Source organism: Etheostoma cragini, chromosome 5 (genome assembly GCF_013103735.1).
Source record: "Etheostoma cragini isolate CJK2018 chromosome 5, CSU_Ecrag_1.0, whole genome shotgun sequence".
Lineage (NCBI taxonomy): Eukaryota > Metazoa > Chordata > Actinopteri > Perciformes > Percidae > Etheostoma > Etheostoma cragini.
This window is the reverse complement of record NC_048411.1, coordinates 4,259,697-4,283,269: the sequence shown is the minus strand read 5'-3', so window position 1 is coordinate 4,283,269 and position 23,573 is coordinate 4,259,697. Positions and strand designations below refer to the sequence as shown.

Here is a 23,573-nt window from a genome sequence, read left to right as displayed (position 1 = left end):
CAGTATATATTCTAGGTGTTAAGGTCTGTTGCCATGCCATCTTACATTACTGTCAACCCTACATCTTACTGTGTAGATGTTAGTTGTGGTGTATGTTTAAGCCACCTCTTTCTGCCCCTGTCGTCATCATTCTGATCATCTATGCTGTCTGTTTGCTAAATGAACCATACGTTCCATGTTTCTAATTCCATGTATCTCCTATGGCATGTGTTTTTTTGAGGCCCTTACTTACAACACCAGCACATCTTCTCTTTTATTCACGGAATATAGCTTTTGCTCAACTGCCTGGAAATGTGTTGTAAATAATTTAAAATTGCTAAAAAAAAAAACAGCTGCTATTGTTGCATAAATGTAATGCTGGGATAATTATATTGTATGCAGAGGCAGCAGTATGCTTAATAATTAAGCTTGTAGTTCATTTTTAAAAATATTTTCACAACCTCTTATAAATGTTAGCAGATAAACAGCCACCTGCGTGCATTTTTAAGGGATATAAAGCTATGGCTGCAATCCTCATTTGTGGATATCTTGAATTTGATTGGTTCATAAAAGCTAATACAGGACTTTTTTTTAACTTTAAAAACTTAATAGTTTTTAAAGTATTAAAAAAATACTTTTCTGTTGGTTGAGTTTCCTTTTAGCATGCAAGAGCATAAAACAGAAGCTGCTGTTACAGAGTAGGTGTGCAAGATATATTGACTCAGTACTGTTATTGCAATATCACGTTGCACATTAATGTATCTAAGGGTGCAAGATATGTCGACTCAATATTGTTATCGCAATATATCGATGCAATAAGTATGCAATAATTTGCTTATTTTGTGCATCGTTGGCTGTGTGGCTCAGTTGTGTTTTATTTAGAGCCCGCCGGAAACGCTATAATGATCATTTCATTGGCTAGTTACTGGGGCACTTGCACATGTTAGTGCACTTCAGCGCACGGGTCCATTAACAAACCCTATGTAGCATATCACGCGTGTGCATATTTCAACAGAGTGACAGTGTAAGTGAAGAAATTAATAGAGACAACAAAACGAATCAGAGAAGCAAAAGAAAGTTGTTTCCTGTTCTCTTTATTTATATATTTTGTACTGTCCAACCAGTTTAACAATATCACATTTTGTCACTATCATGCAACCTTATTACAGAGTCAATACACTTTTGTCTTTTTTGTATTTTCATGGACAATATTAACTCTGGTTAAGCTTGTTTACTTATCCAGAAAGTTTTAAAAGCAAAATGTATATTGCACTCTTTTTGCTTGACTTTTTCATGAATTATTTAATTGGTGAGTTTCCTCCATTTCAAGGTTTAGTTTGTTCTTCACTAAAAGATCAATGGATAAATCCATTTCTCCCAATGGAGTTGTCATGCGTTAGTTTTATACAGTTGTCAATCACAGTGGATGACCTGAAAGATTGATGATCATGTTTAACCACATGCTGAACATTTCAAAAGGTAAAACAAATGTTTATCATCAATCATTCAGTCATTATCGAATCATTTATCAGCAAATGCCTATGTCCTCCCTCTCTGCCTTTGTTCCCCCGTCCCTGTCTGCATCCATCTAGTAAACCTTTTTAGTCTAATTTTGTAAAGTGCAACATCTGATGGTCTGTTTCAGAGTTGAGCTCCGAGAACCTGCGCACCTGCTTTCAGATTGTAAATGCCTACTTATATTTGTCTGCCACAGACTTTCTTCAGGTGAGAGACACTCTTTTATACTGGCACATAATACACATTAATTGTATAGAAATTTCCCATGCCCATATGATGTTTTCGCCCACAGAACTATGCCGAGTCATTGTGTCGAGCTTTCTGCAGTCTGCTGAAAGACATCACGAATGAGGGACAGGTCCAAGTGCTCAAGGTACTCTCCCTCCCTCTTATACACAGAACTATATTACTTCTGTTTATTCTGTCTCCTCAGGGTTCAATTTTTCATCCTCCCTTTTTAAGTTCCATCACAGTTTGTTTGTTTTGTCGGGGTGGCGTTGTGAAAAGCAGGTGCACTAGAAATGTCAGTAAATGTTTTCTAAACAGATAGTGTTAATTTCATGAGACGAGACGAAATATGTTCGTCATCTACCTTCTTTTTCCACGATGAAGACGAGACAATGACGGCACAAATGTCCAAATACGCCGGATAAGACTAAATTTACATGCATTATTGTTGACAACAAAAAAAACTAAAATGTTTTGCATAAAATAAAAACTAAGATAAAATCTGTCTTCGTCTTCAATCGTCTCTCCTTTTTTATCATGAGATAGATCTAGTGCAGTAACCGTTTAGAGCGCTCAACTAGAGATTCAGCGAGACCCTTTTTTTCATCTAGCCGTCACACGTCTAAGTAGCAATGTGGCCCGGGCAGGGAGGGAGGAAGCCCGGTTCTGCCTCCTGGAGAAGCCGCTACAGCATGTAGCGATGTGCCCCAGGGCAATGAAAGGAGTGCTGACGAAGCTGCTCGTAAACAGCTTGCAGAGCGGATGGAGAAATGTATGCAACTGCTGGCAACAAAACAACGTGCTGTAGATTGTAGTTGCATGAAGGAAGAGGCTCGATACAAAACTAGATGCGTTTAACAAAGTTGCAACAAAAATCAAGTGTATTTTGTCAGGTAATTATGAGATTAACCCTCTTTAAACACACTTGAAAATACATGCTTTTCTCCCCTAAATGTTTTACATTAAAAAAAAAGTGATACAGCTCCCATCTACTTTGCCCCTCTTGCATGTGCCTGAGGTCATTGGGAAGTTAACACTCTTAATTTTTGTGTGTCAGTGTGATTCTAGGCCTTACTGACACAGAGCTACAGAGGTTAGCATAGAGAGTTATCTATTTTCGTCCAATAACTATATACATAAATTTATAGAACTTGGTAATTATAAATTGATGAAATTGTGAGATGCAATAACTAAGGCCCTATTTTTGCTTTGACACAGCTGCAGCCATCACAGGGTTAAAACTTTCTGGTCAAGTTTGGTATCAATCAATTTGTCTTCTTATTGGCTAAACAGGTAGGCCGGTTTCGTAACATCTAGTTTTAACTGGAAGGAATAGATGTCAATCTTTCCCACGTTGGTTCTCTTGCTTAGACGTCAGAGAATCCGCCGGTCTGCTCAGTAACGGTGTAGAAGAGAGAAGCGATTAAAACCCACCAATGTTAAACTGGTAAGCTTTCTTTCCGTTGAAACTCTGCCAGATTGTGAGGGCACCAGCTCATTTGGGATAAAATGGTTAAGATATTCTAATTCCTTGGATTGTTGGCCATGTAGGAAAAAATAGTTTTTGGTGATATTTCACCGCTGTGAATAAATACACGAGCGAAAAAGGTATAGATGTACACTAGCGGTGCAGTATCTTTCTGTATTTCTTTACTTAATAACAGGATTAAAACTATAAGTAATTCATTGTATGCTTTGTGTGTGGACTTAATTGATTCATGAGACTTTAAGCTTTCAAATGGTGTGCTGCATGAGCGTGCTTATGATGTGTTTATGTGTTTATAATTTAATATTTGCAATTTATGAAAACCTATGAGTGGAGAAAACGTTTTCTTTTGAATGGAGAAAACTGTCCCGTCAGGGGGACGGTGCCAATATTTGAGATGTGTGAAACACTATTTGACTGAAATAATCACAGAAATAATTTTATTAAAAAAATAACTAATTTATTTTGACTAAAACTTGACTAAGATTAAAAATAGGGGACAAAATGAACACTATACACGGACACACAAACAGACCTACAGGTTTGCAAGAGTAGCCTCGATATTCTCACTAGTGATAGTGAAGTGTTATAAAGGTTACCTCAAGCCGCCGTTCTCTTCATCAACAAAAGTTTTTAAAGACAGTTTTCAGTTTGGCATCTGCCCATATAGTATCATCAAGACTGCTCTGATAAATGTACTAAATGACAATAATCTGAATGCAGACATCAGTTTTTGGCTTGCTTAATCTTAAGTTTGGCTTTTGATCGTGTTATGGTGTGTCAGGCAAGATAAAGGATGGGTAAAGATGAGCAGAGCTATCATATTTGAATTTCATTTCTCTTGGTTTACTTTCTGACTTACAGGTGTGGAAGTGTGCACATGTGCTGTTTGCACTGCTCTCAGTAGAATGTGTATTGCTCGCATAATGACCAGAGAGCTTTAGATTCGTAATGCTCAGTGGTATTACTGCACATCTGGCTCCTGCTAATCCTTTGTTCAGGAGAGAAGAGCGAGCAGACAACACACCTGCCAACCTACACAACATGTGCACACTGCACCCTGGGAAAAGAGTAGTCAGCATGTGTTTCTTTGAAAAGTTCATATGCACTTACAGAGACAGATATAGCCTCTCACTGTCTGTCTCTGTGCTATGGGTTTGGTCGCTGACCTTTTTGAGTTAAATATTCTTAAATGAGGAGGCTTGCATTTGCAGTGTTACATCATACTGTTGGTGTGGTCTGGATTTATGCTGTAGTCTAATCATGGGAAGCCTAATGAGGACGGGGTGATCTTTTTACTGATTTAAATCCGGTCCTTGTCCTTTCACCCTGTCCTTTCAGGTTAGTTTTCTTGGCCACATATATACAACTCATGTATTTTTCTAAACTTCAAAGCAAGCACATATATTACGGAATCTAAAACCTTAATGAGTATAGGATGTATTGCAGGCCTGCTGTATTAGATTGCATTAGTTTTAGCTAGGTATACTCTTATAAAGGGACAACTGAATGTACAGTACTGAATGTAGGAACGCAGCCACGCATACCATGATGCCTCTGTCACTTTATCTAGTACCCTCAGATTTTCCTTTGTCATATTGTGTCTGTTTTTTTTTTGTTGCTTTACTTAAGCTGGTGAATTTAGATATTGTTTTCATTCAAGCTTTAACCCTCCTCTTGTCCTCTGGTCAAATTTGACCCCTTTTATCAATGTCTATATCAGAAATAAGGCAGTCTTTTAACCAAATGACCACAAGGATGGAGTCCATGCAATGCTCTTTGCAAATACAATTGATCACTTTTGGGTAGTGATGGTTTTCTAGTGTAGGGGTACAAAACTTAAAGAAGAGCTAGCCCTCCTCCTGGTGAAAGCATTTAATTGGATTAAAGGAGAAGGTAAACTCCCACCATCATGGAAAGAGGCCCTTATTACAGTACTCCCAAAGGAGGGAAAAGACAGGGATTATTGCCGGAACTATAGAACCATTTCCATTGTTAACGCAGACTTTAAATTGTACACCGCAATAATTGCCAAAAGACTTCTCCCGGATTTAATTTACAAAGACCAAACTGGGTTTGTTAAAAATTGGCAAGAACACAATAATATCAGAAGAACGCTGCATCTGATAGGATAGAAAAGGAAAATAAAGCTGCAGTAAACTAAGCATTGACACCGAAAAGGCTTTTGATAGGGTTAAGTGACGTTTCCTATATCCTATAAGTTTGCATAGATTTGGTTTTAGCAAACAATCAGTAGGGATCATTAGAACAATTTATCAAAAACCAACAGCAAGAATAACAATCAATGGATCATTGTCTCTATTTTTTACATTGGAGAGAGGCACTAGACATGGTTGAAGTCTCAGTCTCACACTATTTGCGTTTTGCATTGAACCCCTGGCCTCGCCAACATGAAGAAATACGAGGCATTAAGATTGGACACGCAGAACACTTGATTGGTTTCTTTGCAGACGAAGACTTTGTTTTGGTTCATTTGATGGACCCTGAGACCTCCATACCTATACTGATGGAAATCCTAGATGATTTTAGTTATTATGCAGAATATAAAATAAATATTACAAAGACACAACTCCTGTCATTCAACTCGGATCCTTCGAAGGAAATAAAAGATAGATACAATCTAAGATGGGATATGGGATCAATAAAGTATTCAGGGGTGAACATATTTAAAAATTTTAACAATTTATATGAGGTAAGCTATAATCCAATTAACCAAAATATTAAAAAAGATATTGAAAGATGATCCACTCACCCATTGGACTTTAGTAGTAAGATTAACGTTATTAAGATGAAGATTTTGCCTAGATTGCGATATATATTCCAGGCCTTACCAATAGAGGTCCCTCAGCACCAATTCCTAGCCTGGGATATGCTTTTTTCTTTTTTTTTGTGATTTATCTGGGACGGAAAGAAGCCTAGAATTAAATATGCAACACTTCACTTGGCCAAACATAAAGGAGGAATGGCACTCCAAAATCTCAAAGATTACTTTCATGCAGCTCAGTTTTGCCCCTTATTTCTTTGGTGTAATGGCAACTATTTTGCTAGATGGAGGGAAATCGAGACATGTGTTGAAGGCTATCAGATCCAGTCAATGTTGGGAGAAAAGGAAATCCCCTCATTAGTCAAGTGCAAAGTAGGCTCCATAACTTCTAACGCTCCAGAGTTCTGGTTTAACTTTGTGAGCCTGCTAAAACTAAGGAAAGATCAGAGAGTTCTTAGTTGGATAGCCTTTGACACCTAGTTTAAGCCAGGAGTTAATGATGCCATATTCAAGGATTGGGCAGTAAAAGGTATCAAAGCAGTGTGTATGATTATGTACAACAAGGAATTAGACTTTTCATACATTAAAAGGAAAATTCTCCCCTTCACAATCGGGACTTATTTAGGTATATACAATTTAGGGATTACTACAACAATGAATTGAAAATGGAGAATTCCCAAGAAGTCAATCCAGTTATAAGATATATAATGAGTGCTTATGGACCAAATAGAAACTGCGTTCAAATCATTTCTATGTTTTATGAAAGAATTACGGAATATAGGGGCAGCTCAACATTATACTTGAACTCAAGATGGGATGAGGAACTAAAAGTGGAAATTCCATCAGATGTATGGTACGATATGTGTGAAACTCAACATACTTTAACAAGTTCACAACAACTGAGGGTGTTTTACTGGAAGATTTTTTATTTTTATTTTTTTTATTACAGCTCAGATTAGCAGTAAAACATCTTCAACACACCAGCCCTGCTGGAGACAATGTGGCTGCTTAGTAGCGTATCACACACACATTTTTTGGAGTTGTGGAAAACTGAAGCCATTTTGGGTGGATACACATTTAATTTTGAGTAATGTACTTGGATATAAGAATCAATTTACATGCATAGTCCTATACCTCGGTCATATTTCACCTGTAACAGTACAGAGGGACAGTTACCTAGTCAAGACACTCCTTACAGCAGCGAGGAAAGTCATAATCAGATACTGGTACAAGCCTGATTGTCCTAAATGGCAACAATGGTTTGATGTCATACAGGAAATAAGGGCACTGGAAAGGTTTACTTTTGTTCTAGGTTTAAGAGAAGGTCTGTATACCAATAGATGGCAGAAGTGGACACTTTACTTAAAGCATAAGGACATTGGTTCACAGCTTGGACTCAATGGATAAAGCATAGCCTTGAAATGTATTTTTAATTCTATTTTTTTGGCTATCATCACCTTTTCCCACAGGAGTTTCCTCATTCCACCTTTTTATGTTTTTTCATATATTACTCACAAATTGAGGTGCCTAATCAGTTGTTACAATTTACTGATTATTCAATAAAAACTAAACTTAAAAAAGGGTAAAGAAATAAAATAAATGTGTTAATCTTTTTGACCTGGGAGGACAACACAAGGGTTAATTACTTGACAGAGAGCTCATTCAAATTTCTTGAGAAACTAAAACTTAAGGGACTAACCTTGCTTGCCGCATACTGTAGGTCAAAGGCTCAATTAAAAAGAGGATTATCTACATTCTTTTACTATCTCTTGGGGGAAAAAAGCTCCTGCTAACTCTCTTTTCCCCCCATATGTCTTAATATCATCCTGTGTCTGTCCCATACTGTCTCTCTTTTGACACCCAACCTCACTGGTCTAAGGTTCTCCTTGACTCTTTTTCTGTTTCTCCTTGCTACTGTTCCTTACTCTCCTCTCTGAGTACCGTCTCTCATCCTCCCTCTCCCTGTGTCTCGGCAGGTGGTAGAGATAGCTTTAAAGGTTAGCCCCATACTGGGAGCCCACATGTTCCAGCCCCTGCTGCCACCTGTCTTCAGAGGTATTGTGGACGGCGAGGTGAGTTTGTCCTCAACATAATGCGCATATCTGGACTGAGATTATATAAAAGGACAAACTGGTCCTGTTACACTACCTGGGGTGCATTTTCATGCATTTTCCATCTTCTTTTACTGTGTTAAAGCATTTACCTTATTAAACCCCAAAATACTCACTTAATAAGAGAGTGTTCCTGCAGCTGCATGTTCTTTCAGTTTGTCCATTTCTGTCTCATTAAAAATGAATTCTTGTGGAGACAATATATGGTAATCATTGATCATTCAGCTCAGTTAAGGGTAACATGCTGCCTTTAACAATTCTGCTGTGTCACTGGATCTTCTTTCCCCTTATTGTACTTAATAAAATGCCATGCACAAATGCTTTTACATAAAGCATTTTTGGCATGGTTATTTTTCTGCATTTACATCATTATGTATTTGTGTGTATTTGTTTGTACAGAGATATCCCGTGGTGATGTCGACCTACCTAGGAATCATGGGCCGCATCCTTCTCCAGAACTCCAGTTTCTTCTCCTCACTGCTCACTCAAATGGCTTCTGAGTGCAGCCAGAAGGTGAGACTCGATGTCCGCCCTTCATTTCTGTCTCCTCAGCACAGTGCCTTGGAATGTATGTGAGAGACATAACTGCAAAGTGCCTATTAAAAGGGAATCATTTTGAACGAGGCTAATGAGCCAAATCATTGCAAATGGTAACCTACTGAAGCCCTAAGGTTTGAAGCTGTCCCCCTTCAGTGTGAAACCTAGACATTGTTTTTGAGCAACATTGACTTTGCCTTGTTTTGACATTGCTGCCTTAATCTAAATAAATGAAAGACCTAGAGTAGTGTAGTAGTGTCTCCATCATGCATCTCCTTTATTGACAATAGAAGACAAGGCAGTGAGGTAAATGAGGCAGAACAAACAAGGAAGGTCAGTTGCTGACTATTATGACAATGGTAGACCCATACATTTTAAAACATAAAATCCATCAGTATACTGTAAATTGAGTTGCTTTATAATCAATTGCCACTCCTCTGTTTGTCTTTTCTTTCTCAATCTATATTGACCCTCTTTATCTCTCCTTACTCTAATCTACCTCTCTTCCTTCACCCTTCTCTCTTCTCATCAGATGGACCAGTTGTTGGGCAGTGTTATAGAGATGTGGGTTGACCGCATGGACAACATCACTCAGCCAGAGAGGAGGAAGCTATCGTCGCTGGCTCTGCTTTCCCTCCTACCATCTGACAACAGGTGAGAGACATTTGCCATTCATTTACATGCAGATGGGGCTTGTAGCTAATGAGAAGTGAATAGCATTCCTCCTGTCAGCACAGCTGACACAAGGGCAAATAAGTAGAAAGTAAAAAGACATACTTTATATTAATTACTTAGCTCTTTTTGGACTGTAGTGTCTGTGGTGCAGTATGGGTTGTAACCAACAGTAGAGAATATAAGCTGTTGAAAATTTCAAATTTGTACCCTTCAGCCATAATATGCTGCACAAAATCAACAGGCTTAACACCATACTAGACCTGGACGATTCGGGGAAAAATATGAATCGCAATATTTTTGCTTTGAATCAATATCACGATTCTTTGCCACGATTTTTGTGTGTAATAATAATAATGTTTGTTGTACACATAAACCTTGTACACATAAACCTTGACTGTGAAACTGTGAGAACAAACTCACAGAAGAAAGTAATAGCATTTGTGATGCAGTCAGCTCGTAAAAGTAAATGAGAATCAAAGTTAAATTATTTAAATATTAGATTGTGAACAGGGTGAATTGAGACAATCAATCGTGCGGGCCTACAGCGCACACACACATATTCACATTGCAGGCATACACAGACAGGGGAGTTCTGCTTAGGTCTGAATCGTAGTGGATTCAATTTTACGCTTTACTAGTACTTAAACCAACATTTTATTTTGTGAGATAAAGAATGTTCTTTTCTTGGCTTGGTCATCACACATTAATTCTTTTGCACACCAAGTCCATATTTTTCATAAACGATAAAAACCACAGTTAATGCAAGGGTCTTAACAAATTGTAATAACTTTTACACAATCTTAAATCCTGTCATGGGTTATCTAATCACCACTTACACAAGCAAAGCACTGGCATTTAGGGTCTAGTCTAATGATTTAAACTTTAATCCATACAATCAAACATAATCGGGGATGCTTATTGAAAATCTGTTAGAAAATGACTCAACTGGAATTTACCCAATATATCTTTTTTAAGAAAGAAATAGCAAGGATAAAGAAGAGTATTTAATAAGTATTATTAGCATGTGGGGCTGCCTTTAAGGTGAAGAGATTTTATCTGTAATTACCACTGAGCACAAAAAATATGAATCTAATATGACATTTAATTGCTGCATACATTTTGGATTAACAGTGTGGGGCAGTAATACACACTGAAAATTTAATTTTGTGTGCAGACTTCTCGGGTCTCTGTCCTCAACGTCCCTGCTGCCTCTTTATTTATGGAATGAGAACACCACACAAACAGTGGATTCTGATGAGGACTTGTTTTCATGTTTCCTCTCACATTGACTAGTCGGACATTAGAAAATAATCACTGGAGAAGTGTTGGGCTGGATTGAATTGAAATTGACAGACATGAGTCTAAATGTATGATAAGGGATCTTTGATGCCTGCATCCAGTTGTTGCCATGGTTGCCAATTTGAGACTATTAGGAAATTGGGGGCAGAGGTGTTCAGATGCGTTACACACTCCCAGGATATTGGTAGTGAAATGTTACAGACTGAAAGGAAAAATCCACAGTATTTACTAGCCTTAGTTATAGTTCTTTTTTTTAAGCCTTATTTATGATTGTTCCTTTACTTGTCATGTGAGTGTGTTCTTTAAAATTTAAATTTAGTTGGAAAAGTGAACATTTTCTCACATGCCAGTGTGAAAAATAGGATTACAGTGCAAAGTCATAGGCTGACTAAATGCAGAAGCAGCACTACAATTAAGGCAAGGTCTAAGAATCCTAGGGCTGAGCAATTAGTCAAATGTAGATCACGATTAAGATTTTGGCTCCTAACAATCACAAAAACAATGTAATCAAGAAAAGCGATTATTTTGCAAATTACATTTTGCAAGTAAACTCTTATTTTGACTTGTGTTCTGAAGGGGAATTCAAAAACGTTTTAAGGGGAAAGGTTTAAGGGGAAGAAAGGGTTTAAGGAAGGTTTAATGTCCTCCCTCCTTTGTGATGAAATAATATTAATTCTCCTGCAGATTAGGTGAAACACACGGGGTACAGTGGCTCGGTACAGTTCACTCGTCCAGCGAAATAACTGTTTATTAGGGTACAATTGTTTAACTGGCGCCTTGTATCCTTGCACAATTGAGTTGTAGTGCAAAGACAATGAGAAGGGACTTGCGTGAGCTTTCATCTGTTAGGTCACATGATCAGAGACCCCTTTGGTTTCCTTGACCCCCTTTCCAATAAAAAGCCAGTGTTTTGATTCAAACATAGAAGTGTGCATAGCAGTGTGAATATTTAGGCTTGATGGATCCATGCTCCTTTGTTCTGAAGGGCCGCATGGCTGTAGAGTTTCATTGTTTAACAGGGGACGGTTCAGGCTCCAACAATTGCCTGGGGTCTACCTAGCCAACAGTTTTCATCCATCCGTACCCAGAGTCTGTGTGTGCTTGTATTCTTTATCCTTTTTATGACTTTGTATTCCTACTAGTGCAGTTTTTGGAACAGACCAATTGCTTGGCCTTAGGCATTGTTGCTTGGAGCTTTTTCCAGAACCATGGTACCCTGAAACAACTGACAACTAACAGAAGGCCCCCCAAGCAACTGTGCAAGCCAACTGTATGCTACTGACTTATTTTGTACTTCTTCTTCCGAGCAAAACATTTTACTACTACATTTGTCTGACAGAGAAATGTTACTGGTTACATTGCAGTTCCAGTTTTTACTCATATGAAATGATAATTAAAATATGATGCATTGTTGTTCATTAAATTATCCAGCATTATGTTAGAATTGAAAGCTCCACCTTGGACAGATGTTAAGTAATGAAGAGTTGAAGAAGAGTTTGGTTGTAAAGTTAGTGGGCTGTATCCAGCGGTCAGAAACATACACAGTGAAATACACCTAGAGGAGGAATGAATAGGCATATTAATCGCCGATTAGACTGGCTTTGCCAGTCCTCCACAACGCTGCAAAGGAGGGTCTGGCTAGTCCACCCAGCATTCCGTGATGGGGGAAAAACGTGCTGTGGTTTATTGGCATTTCTTTAAGCCCATCACAATCGTCTTCAGCTGCGCTAAGTGCTGTAAAGAGCAACCGAAAACTGTTAGATTAGACATATAGTCTAGCTAGCGGTCTGGATATACCCTGCAGATATCTGAGGAGCAGTTAACCAAAGTCCTCATAAATCAACCGGAGTTTAGAATGCCAACACAAAGGAAGCCCAAGGCAACTGACATCCGGCCTAAATGAGGGACATCCGTCGGAATTGTGGGCTGCAGCGGAGCAATCCCTGAAGTAAAATGATTTGTATAAAGACTAATTGCCGATAGCCCGCAGCAGAAGGCATGCCTGACAGAGCTGTGAAGCCCCACCCCCGCAGCCGCACACAATGGTCATCGATTTTTTTTCAACCCTTATTGTGCAGGTGCAATTTTATTCACAGTTCACTAACATTAAAAGTGTCCAAACTGCTCCAAATATGCCACGCCACATTTATTGGATACCCAGTTATACGCCCACCAAGTGTGAAGTAGATTGGATTAAATCTCTGCCCTGCTTCTGAACTGTAAGAATCACCTTAGTGGCTATGATGAAAAAATAGACACTTGGCCCGCAAGGCTATGTGGAAAAACAGTAAGCCCCATTGATTTTTATTTTTCACACTTGAATGTGTGAGACAATAAAACTACATCAACAGTTGGAAGATCACACTTATCATATGTGATTGAACAGTGGGAACATGGTTTTGTGCGATCATAAAAGTGAAAAGAGAAATGTTTTCAATTCACTGTTAACTGATGCAATGTTTTTTTTATTTCTCATTGATCTCCACTTTTCTCTCGTTTTAGAAATGTTCCTACCAAAAGCAAATGGTTAGGGGGAGATACATACACACAGAACAATCTGGCCATGTGTTCTATGATGCGAGTTGATGGCATAGATACCCTTTTCTCTGAATGGCCATGTGTTTTTTTGACAGACACTTTGTGTTTTGCCAGGACTGAACCTTGGCTGTTGCTCTTGATGCTTCTCTGGAGAGATACCCAACTCTTTCTCTATCACTCTCTCTCTGTCATTCAAACACACAGCTGTTGAGTTAATGATTTCATGAGTAAGCCTGTGTCGTCTGTGTGCTATCAGTGTGATCCAGGACAAGTTCTGTGGCATCATCAACATCTCCGTTGAGGCACTGCATGACGTCATGACAGAAGATTCTGAAACAGGCACCTTCAAAGAGTAAGTATGCCTGATAGTTACTAATGGAATGGAGAAAAAACAAATATATAAATAATTCTAAATAATTATTCTAAATAATACAGTTTAATATTAAGTACATTCTTTTTCACCATTGAATGGAGTTTGTACAGCCATTTTGACAAAGCTCATGCATGATGAATGAAGACAGTTGAAATATTTGTTTTGAAAGCAGTGCAACTGCAGATGTGCTGTTGATTTTTTGCTTGGATTTAATCAAAACCAAACCCCTGAAGAAACATTTTAAATTAATGAAATAAAAGCCATCCCTTACTCATGGAGCATGACTGTGTGCTAAAAGAGGCTGAGTGGCAGTGTTGGAGAGGACACATTTCTCTAGAAAAAATAATGGATTGGGAAATGGCCCAGAAAACACATGCCCACTGTGACTCTGCTCTGCCCCATCACTCTCCCTACCGACTCTCTGGCCCGGTACCATGGTACTTATTCCTTAGTAGACGTTAACCTACATGCAGACACCTTCTTTCAGCTGTCAAAAATACTCAGCACCCTCATAAAATGTGCCGGTGTGAAAGGGACTGAAACATTGAGTAGAAAGGTTTGTGTACATATTTCTTTATTTGCCATTGATGTGTGGAATTTTTTGGTTCCCTTTTGCTTATCATAATAGACAGACACATATTTGTAGATACATCTTTTGTAAATGCAATCAACTGAAACAGAAATCATTCTGTATTGTAATCTTCCTGTCAATATTAAGGAACTGAGGGAAGTTTCAAATAAACAGAGTTTCCTTTTATTCATCTTTTGTCGTAAGTGCTTTGGAACTGTTGTTTCTGTGGTGTGGAATGGCTATACAAGTCCTTGCTGCCCTGGTTCAGTTCAGTAAAATATGCCAAAGCAAGCCAATTCAGCCTGGTACTACATTGTTATTGTAGCAAAGCAGTCACTGAACTACTGTAAAAGGAATTGAAAATTTGAATATCTTTTTGTTCTGTACTAAACTGCACAGGATCAATGTGTAAGATTGTACTAACTAAACCAAATGAAGTAAAAGAAAAGGTGTTGTTTAAGTTCAACTAAATTCAAACTATAGAAGTTTTAAAAGAGAAGTAAAAATGTGGCCATATGTGGATTTTGACAGTTTATTAAACAGCAATTACTTTTTTGGGCCACTTTGGGGCATCAAAAACTAGTTGTGAGCACAACCTTGACAAATCACCACTACATGTGAGAACTACAGGATTGTCACCATCCTGCCTGAAAATCTGTGCAGACCAGCTGGCCCCCATCTTCACTCAGATCTTCAACAGATCTCTGGAGCTATCTGAAGTTCCCTCCTGCTTCAAACGCTCCACAATCATCCCAGTCCCCAAAAAACCCTCCATCTGTTGACCAAATGACTACAGGCCTGTCGCCCTGACATCTGTGGTCATGAAGTCCTTTGAAAGACTGGTGTTGACCCACCTGAAGAACATCACAGTCCCCGCACTGGACCGCCTGCAGTTTGCCTACAGGGCTAAAAGGTCGGTGGAGGATGCAGTCAACTTGGGACTGCATTACATCCTGCAACACCTTGACTCCCAAGGGGCATATGCAAGGATCCTGTTCGTGGACTTCAGCTTGGCGTTCAACACCATCATCCTGGACATCCTCAGCACCAAACTCTCCCAGCTAACTGTGCCAGCCTCCACCTTTTAGTGGATCACAAACTTCCTGACTGACAGGAGTCAGCAGGTCAGGCTGGAGAACATCACATCGCACACGGACTATCAGCACTGGCGCCCCCCAGGGGGGGGGTCCTCTCCCCACTGCTTTTCTCCCTCTACACCTATGACTGCACCTCAAGAGACCCATCTGTTAAACTCCTAAAGTTTGCTGACGACACAACGGTCATCGGCCTCATCCGGGACGGGGAGGTGGATCAGCTGGCTCTCTGGTGCAGTCAGAACAACCTTGAGCTCAACACGCTCAAAACTGTGGAGATGATCGTGGACTTGAGGAAGAGACCCCCCACTCTTCCCCCCATCACCATCAACAGCCCTGTGTCTGCTGTGGATTCCTTCAGGCTTCTGGGATCCACTATATCCCAGGACCTGAAGTGGGAGCCCAACACAGACACCATCATCAAAAAGGCCCAGCAGAGGCTGTACTTCCTGCGCCAGCTCAGGAAGCTCAACCTGCTATATACCAATAATAATAATAATAATAATAATAATAATAATAATAATAATACTATTTATCCCAGTATCATTTGCACTATGCTCCACATTTAAATAATTTTATTGAACTCTTCATTGCAATCATGCCTTTGCAATGTTTCTGTTTCTGAGTATGTATATGTTATGTATGTATTAGTGTTTATATTTAGTTTTGGTTGTATTGTATGTGTAAGCACAGTGTGGGTAATGATGCTCCAAAGAAAAATTCCTCGTATATGTCGTCATTGAGAGAAATTGAGAATTAAGTTGGAATTTCTGATCACAAGTTACTAAATATGACATTCCAGACCCCACTGCTTTATCTCTACTTACAGTAAGGACTAAATAAAAGGACAATGGAAATAAAATACCTTACACACACTTTTGACAGAGCACAAAGGTTTTGCTTGTTGTTTTCTCTGCATGCTGATAAACCATTATGAATAACAGACTAGAGGGCCAGAGGGTTTAGTCTTTTTCTTTGCCTGCCTGTGTGTGCACGCTGCCTGTTCTGAAATTGTCTACTGTGCGGGTTTATGTGGTTATTTATATGGATTTGAATACTATTGTGTTTGCAGCTGCATGCTGATGAGCCATTTTGAGGAGCCCAAGCTGAGTGACGATGAGGAGCCACCAACTGAGCAGGACAAGAGGAAGAAACTGGTCAGTCCAATATACACACACACAGTACACACACAGGTGTCTAGACACCGTACACACCTAGTAAAGATCAAATTTTGCAACTACAAAAGCCTTTCATTCTGTGTTTCCATTCTCATTTGATATTTTAGATAAATAGCTTTAATAATGTAATGCTTTCTCCCCTTATGGTATCATTTATGCTACATTGGCACTCATACAAAATAAGATATCTAAAATAAACCCCATAATTTAGAGAGCAGAAAATACTTATTTCTCCCACTAGTAAACACAGAGAAAAGTGATTACTTCAAACACTCGTAAGTCAACCAATTCAGAGCTGCCTCTCAGCTTCAATAGCTGCAACAGCTTTCCATGCAGTGCACCACATACTTACTTTCAAGTACAGCCTTCTGGATGCACATGTGTCATAGTAGCTTGTTGTATGCTTTGAGTCAAGTAAGGTAAGAGCGGATGTTGTTGAGTATTTATAAATGGCCTTAGGTTGGGGATGTATACTAATTTAAAGTACATTTATGTATATAAAAATGTCTGCCTGTGCTCGTCTGAAAGAGCTTGTGAGAAACCGATGATGTTGTTTGTTCTTCTTCACTTTCTCATTATAAATAGTAACCTGAAACTGTCTTGTTTGTGTATCAGTGGCTCCCTTTGATGAACATATTGATACAACAATGCAAAATGTGCACGTCTTTGGGTAAACGATCCATATAACATGTAGATATATTTTTTCAACTCTATAGTTTGCACTGTATGTGGAGCTTCTCTTGGAAGGTTATGAAACATTAATTAATTGTTCTAAAAAAGCTTGTCGTGCTTAAAGATTATCCAAGCTATTTTGACACCTTTTATTTAGGGCATCAAAAATAACTCAAGTTTAACCATAACAAATATACACAGACTTAAAGGCTAAAATTCAATACTCATTATCCATAATTGATGACTTAAATCTGATGGAAATATTTTGTAAACGGGAAGACATTGTAGATGTGTGTCTTAAAGGAACAGACTGATATTCTCAGTCACAAAAAGAATAAAAAAATATGAATGTATGTAAAGTGCACACAAAACCACAGCTAAACTGTAGTTTGATATTTGATAAACCTGGAATGAAGGAAAGCGTCATATGCCAATCCTTAAATTTGTGGCTTTGGTTAATCTTAAGATATCTTGGATTGCATAGCCTTCTTCTAATATTCCATGTAGAGGTTGTCTTCATGGGTGCAGCTCTAAGATTAATAGTCCCTGTATTAGGGCAGGCAGCCTCACCACGGCTGCTGTCTTCTGATTTGTCCCTGAATTAGGCTTGTCATGTTTTTCTGGGCACGAAATGAGAGTTTGGTTTGTGCTTTGGAAGCTGTTGACTGTTCCACTCTATCTTGTCTGGGATTTGTAAGGGCCCTTCACTTTGATCTGAGTGTTCCAGGCAACTAGACTAGGCTAACTGATGCTGTGTTGGGGCCTCGGTACATGATGCATCATTTGATTCTTGTGCTTCATCTATAAGGCCAGCCCCATCAAACAAGAAGAGGGATAGGCAACATCAAAGACTTTCTTCACTGGATACTAATGACATGGGCTCTGTCTGATGTGCTGTGGGGATGTGACACACATCCACTCATACCGATTCTTTTTTGCTACACTCTAAAGTACATGCACTACCCAGCTTATTGTGCTAAAAGTAAATGCAAATGAGCGATTAGACTCAACGATTATGAACATGAAAATAGAAAACAAAGGAGCCATATTACACACAAATGTGCAGGTCAAAGTGCGATATAAAAAGGGAACCTGATCCCTGAATAGCAATGGAGGCATGTGGCATCCTATATTAAATCCTGTCCAAACTTGGGCCAACGAAACATGCTTGAGCTTTTCTGATCACATTGGCTTCATCTGTTTTCAAAACTGCCAGTAAAGTGAAGGGTTTTACCGCTGAAAAGACATTGGTTCAACCGTGCTGTTTTGTCGAGATTAGGCTATAGGCAGAAGGACACTTTGCTAGCTGCAAGGCTAAAATGCAATGATAAAACACTGCAGTGGTTAATGTGTTCACTTCATCTTAAAATGGAGAAATGCCTTTGCCTTCCCTACCATGTATTATATTAAAGGTTACCTGTAGAAAAAAATTATAATAATCACACACAAAAGAAATCCAGCATATACAGTGAGGAAAATTAGTATTTGAACACCCTGCTATCTTGCAAGTTCTCCCACTTAGACATCATTGAGGGGTCTGAAATTGTTGTCGTAGGTGCATATCCACTGTGACAGACATAATCTAAAAAAAAAATAATCCAGAATTCACAATGTATGATTGTTTAACTATTTATTTGTTTGATACATCTGCAAATAAGTATTTGAACATCTGAGAAAATCAATGTTAATATTTGGTACAGTAGCCTTTGTTTGCAATTACAGAGGTCAAACATTTCCTGTAGTTTTTCACCAGGTTTGCACACATTGCAGAAGAGATTTTGGCCCACTCCTCCACACAGATCTTCTCTAGATCAGTCAGGTTTCTGGGCTGTCGCTGAGAAACGCTGAGTTTGAGCTCCCTCCAAAGATTCTCTGTTGTGTTTAGGTCTGGAGACTGGCTTGGCCACGCCAGAACCTTGATATGCTTCTTACAGAGCGACTCCTTGGTTATCCTGGCTTTGTGCTTCGGGTCATTGTCATGTTGGAAGACCCAGCCTTGACCCATCTTCAGTGCTCTAAGCGAGGGAAGGAGGTTGTTCCCCAAAATCTCGCAATACATGGCCCCGGTCATCCTCTCATTAATACAGTGCAGTCGCCCTGTCATCCAGACACGGTTAGTGGAATAATGACCAAAAAGTTCTATTTTGGTCTCATCTGACCACATGACTTTCTCCCATGACTCCTAATGATCATCCAAATGGTGATTGGCAAACTTAAGACGGGCCTTGACATGTGCTCGTTTAAGCAGGGGAACCTTCCGTGCCACGCATGATTTCAAACCATGACGTCTTAGTGTATAACCAACAGTAACCTTGGAAACGGTGGTCCCAGCTCTTTTCAGGTCATTGACCAGCTCCTCCCGTGTAGTTCTGGGCTGACTCCACCAGGTGAGATCTTGCTTGGAGCCCCGGTCCAAGGGAGATTGACAGTCATGTTTAGCTTCTTCCATTTTGTAATGATTGCTCCAACAGTGGACCTTTTTTCACCAAGCTACTTGGCAATTTCTCCGTAGCCCTTTCCAGCCTTGTGGAGGTGTACAATTTTGTCTCTAGTGTCTTTGGACAGCTCTTTGGTCTTGGCCATGTTAGAAGTTGGATTCTTACTGATTGTATGGGGTGGACAGGTGTCTTTATGCAGCTACCAACCTCAAACAAATGAATCTAATTTAGGATAATAAATGGAGTGGAGGTGGACATTTTAAAAGGGAGACTAACAGGTCTTTGAAGGTCAGAATTCTACCTGATAGACAGGTGTTCAAATACTTTTTTGCAGCTGTATCAAACAATAAATAGTATTATAATATATATAATTTTTAGATTATGTCTGTCACAGTGTACATGAACCTACGATGACAATTTCAGACCCCTCCAAGATTTTTAAGTGGGAGAACTTGCAAAATAGCAGGGTGTTCAAATACATATTTTCCTCACTGTATTTAATTGACTGCCCATCCTCATAAGTGACAAGCAATATGAGATTTTTTTTCCTCCATAATCTCTTGAGTATGAGATAGAAGACAGACGTTGAGGATAACTAAGCAATGACTATTGTGTTCATTACAGTTCATTACAAGATATATACACTTCTGTAACTTTCACCAACAAAATTAAATAAAAAATTTTTCCTTTAACCCCTGTGTTGTCTTCTTTTCAAAATTGAAAATCAATTCGATTTTGTCCCTTTTTTCAACACTTTTTTCAATGTTTGTCACTTTTTGACACACTACGTAACGCTAACTTATTAACTTTAGATCTGCAGTTAATTTTGGAATTTATGGTCAATAAACCTCATTTATAACCTAATGTTTGAGTTAGAAAAGCAGAAATTAGGTATTATTTAGACTACAATTAAAGGCATGGATGTTGATGGATAATCACTGACTGGAATATGTCAACTTTTACTCACTATTATTTCAAATAGTATAAATAAATATAAAATTGAGTACGACAGTGAGGTTATTTTAGGTAGTTAAAGCAACATTGATATAGGAAAACTGGTCAATTTGACCCTAGGACAACGTGAGGGTTAAAACACAAAAAAAAAGCAACAAACATCTTTATTTTTATCTTGGATAATTTACAGCTCTTGCTGTGAATAATTTTCAATTAGGAACTCTTTCAGATCAAATATTTCTCACAATACCAGAAATGTAATGGTCAATACCAGTGATATTCCACTATTCTTGATACCCAGTTTGATATCAGCGTAAAAAGCAAAAAATTGAATCCCACGTTCTCCTTTATAATATGTAATTCACAATAAGGATCTTGGGGGACACAAAAAAAAAATTCATTGTTTTCAAGTGGAGGAGGTTGAGTGGAGAGAACAAGGAAAGTGTGTCTTTTGGACACATAACCCGCTGCTCTGAAACCTTTTTCAACCAAACATGTAGCATATTATGCTGGATGCATATATTACCTGGAAGTCCGAAACAACAAGCATGTTGAGTCTGTTTCTCTTTGCCGTTGTGTTTTTATGTAGAACCAGGCTGATTAAAGTTAATTTAACTGAGGTCATGCAGAGGTCCTCTGGAGTAAGCACTGATGTTGTAGCAAACGTTAGGCTCTATATGAAGAAAAGAAAAAATACGATAAAGAGAAAAAGACTAGCATTTGTATTAGGAGTTCCAGGTAAACTTGTGATAGCTATTGCCGTAGATGTACGGCAAAGCCAGAGGCTTCCTGCAGTTCAGCAGTCAGTGTGCAATGTGCACGGAGATGATGTGCTATAAACTGTGGGTAGGCATTTTTCTTCTTCTGCATTTAAAAGCAGACTACAACACTCGTAGGTGTATATGCTGGCCCCGTCAGGTCTGGAAGAATTGCTTCTCCAGTGTTCTGTGGAAAAACAAGTACCGTTACGTTTTCAGAATTTTGGCATTAAATTGGTTCTATATATATATATATATATATATATATATATATATATATATATATACATACACTGCATATTGCAGCCTCCCAGTTGCAGACCTGCTACATAGCATCATTTTTAAAGCCTTATTTTGTTTGCTCTGTTTATTGTTAAATGTTGTTTCGATTTAGTTGAACAGAAGCTTGGTTTAGTCATTTATGGCATTTGCTCAGGATGTGTAACTGATGAGATTTTGGTTCCAGACAATTAGGCTAATGAGTAGTTTTAAGAAGTCCATCTTTCTGCCATTGGTTTTTGGGAATGGTGGTTTCATATGATAGTATAATAAACATTAAGCTCACAGTTAAAACAGTGGTTTGCAGATCAAAGACAATCATTCTAATTTTGAAACAAAAGATAAACTACAGTACTGTAAATACTGTACATATGGTTAGAAGTTGACTGCAGCTCAGACTTAAAGGGGACATATTAGGCTTTTCCGTGTTTTTGTTCGTATCTACAACGTTATAATGTTGGATTTTCATATCAAACACTGCCAAAACAAATTAAGTTAACGTATTTTAAAGGGGTTAGTTCAGAAGCCTTTATCTGCGATTATTGAAGGTACTGCTTCATTCCACTACAATCTAATGTTAGCCTACAGTTAAGCAGCTAAATGCTAACGTGACAAAGCTGTAATCTTGGCCAATGCTGGTAATTTCTTCTAAATTCTGGTCACTTTACTGCTGGGACAAGTATAGTTGTGCAATATTTGGTATTACTACGTAAACTTTTGCAGAAACCATTTTTTTGTTTTTTCTGTTATTTTAAAGTGTAAATGATGGAAATAAAATCTAACTTTTTTTGACATATTATACGAATGTCTAATCCGTCATTTGATGCCTTTGGAGATTTTTCTATCTTTTCTTGGCTTTTTTATACACATTAATACACATTTTTACCTGGGGTGCCCAAACTTTGGAGCCCCACTGTATGGAGCATGGCAAATATTCACCTTCCTCCCTCTGTAATCTAAATGGTCCTGAAGTCCAATCAGAAGTCTTCCTCCAGTAAAACTTTACTGATGGAATGGGGCTTTGAAAGAGCATCCCCTTAAACTTGCATGCTTTGAAATTTTGGAAGGAGATAAAGAATGTTACATATTATATTCTTTCCCCATCCCTGTTAATGCTCCGAGTGAATAAAAAACATTTTCCATCACTTTTTAATTAGTCATGAAATTGTTCCGTTTTCATTATGTTGTGTAGATTAGCAATATCACTGATTTTGTTCCCTTAAATGATATTTCCATTAAACGTGTATGCATTGATGTTCAAAAAAGGAAATGATAGAAAAGGATATCTTTTATTCTACAGTGGCTCTCGTTGTTCAGAGTGAAACGAAAATGTTTTTTGAAGCTTTGATGAAGTACCAATTAAGAATGAAATAGTTTTTGTCATTCAACAGTTTTTCATTATTTCATTTTAATGAGCAATTAAATGGACTCCAGAGGTCCTGTAGAGGTATATATTTATAGGAAATGAGTTTCAGTGTGTTATCAATTCACTGTGGGCCACACAAAGCATTAGTAATGAAGACTTGCCATTCTTGCTTTATTATTGCTCCTAGTCTCAAGCAGACCATCAGTGTCAGCATAATTTGGTTTTGTTGAATAACAGTCCTCTCAAACAGTATTATTGTGCATCACAAGATATGATTCTCATTTGTGCTCCCTAAGGCATACAGAGCTATCAAAATTAGTTTCCATCTTTGTCACTTGTGAGCTTTACAGCCATTTGTCCATGAGAGTACTGGGAGTTGTGGGGTCTAAGAGTGTGAATGGATTGCAAATAAGTTTCCGTGTAACACTTTTTGAATGAACCAAAATTAAAGTGCTAAGAAATATATTAAGACAATTATAAATTATTAAGAAAATGTATGTCAAAGCCACAGTTAAATCTTACAGAGTCATGTCTTTGATCTGTAATCAGTTAACAACTGCACCTGTCAGCTGTGTCATCAGCTATTCAGACACTGAACAGCTCTCAAACAAACGATCATATCACCAAATGGATACAAGATAGCAATAAAATAACCTTGTGGACACCAGAAGACCTTTGTGAATGTATTGATATAAAATTATGTGGGTAAACTTAAAATGGTGGACAGATCAGCA

General features: G+C 38.3%; 1 protein-coding gene across 1 annotated transcript in view; it reads left to right on the top strand.

Annotated features, from left to right (window-relative positions):
- Positions 1-23,573, top strand: part of ipo11 (importin 11) — a 130,872-nt gene that overhangs the window by 84,850 nt on the left and 22,449 nt on the right. The window contains exons 23-29 of the mRNA XM_034871622.1: positions 1,625-1,704; positions 1,790-1,870; positions 7,973-8,068; positions 8,507-8,620; positions 9,177-9,298; positions 13,413-13,508; positions 16,267-16,351. Of these exons, the coding sequence (XP_034727513.1) occupies positions 1,625-1,704; positions 1,790-1,870; positions 7,973-8,068; positions 8,507-8,620; positions 9,177-9,298; positions 13,413-13,508; positions 16,267-16,351 (674 nt within the window). The remainder of the gene's footprint in view (positions 1-1,624; positions 1,705-1,789; positions 1,871-7,972; positions 8,069-8,506; positions 8,621-9,176; positions 9,299-13,412; positions 13,509-16,266; positions 16,352-23,573) is intronic.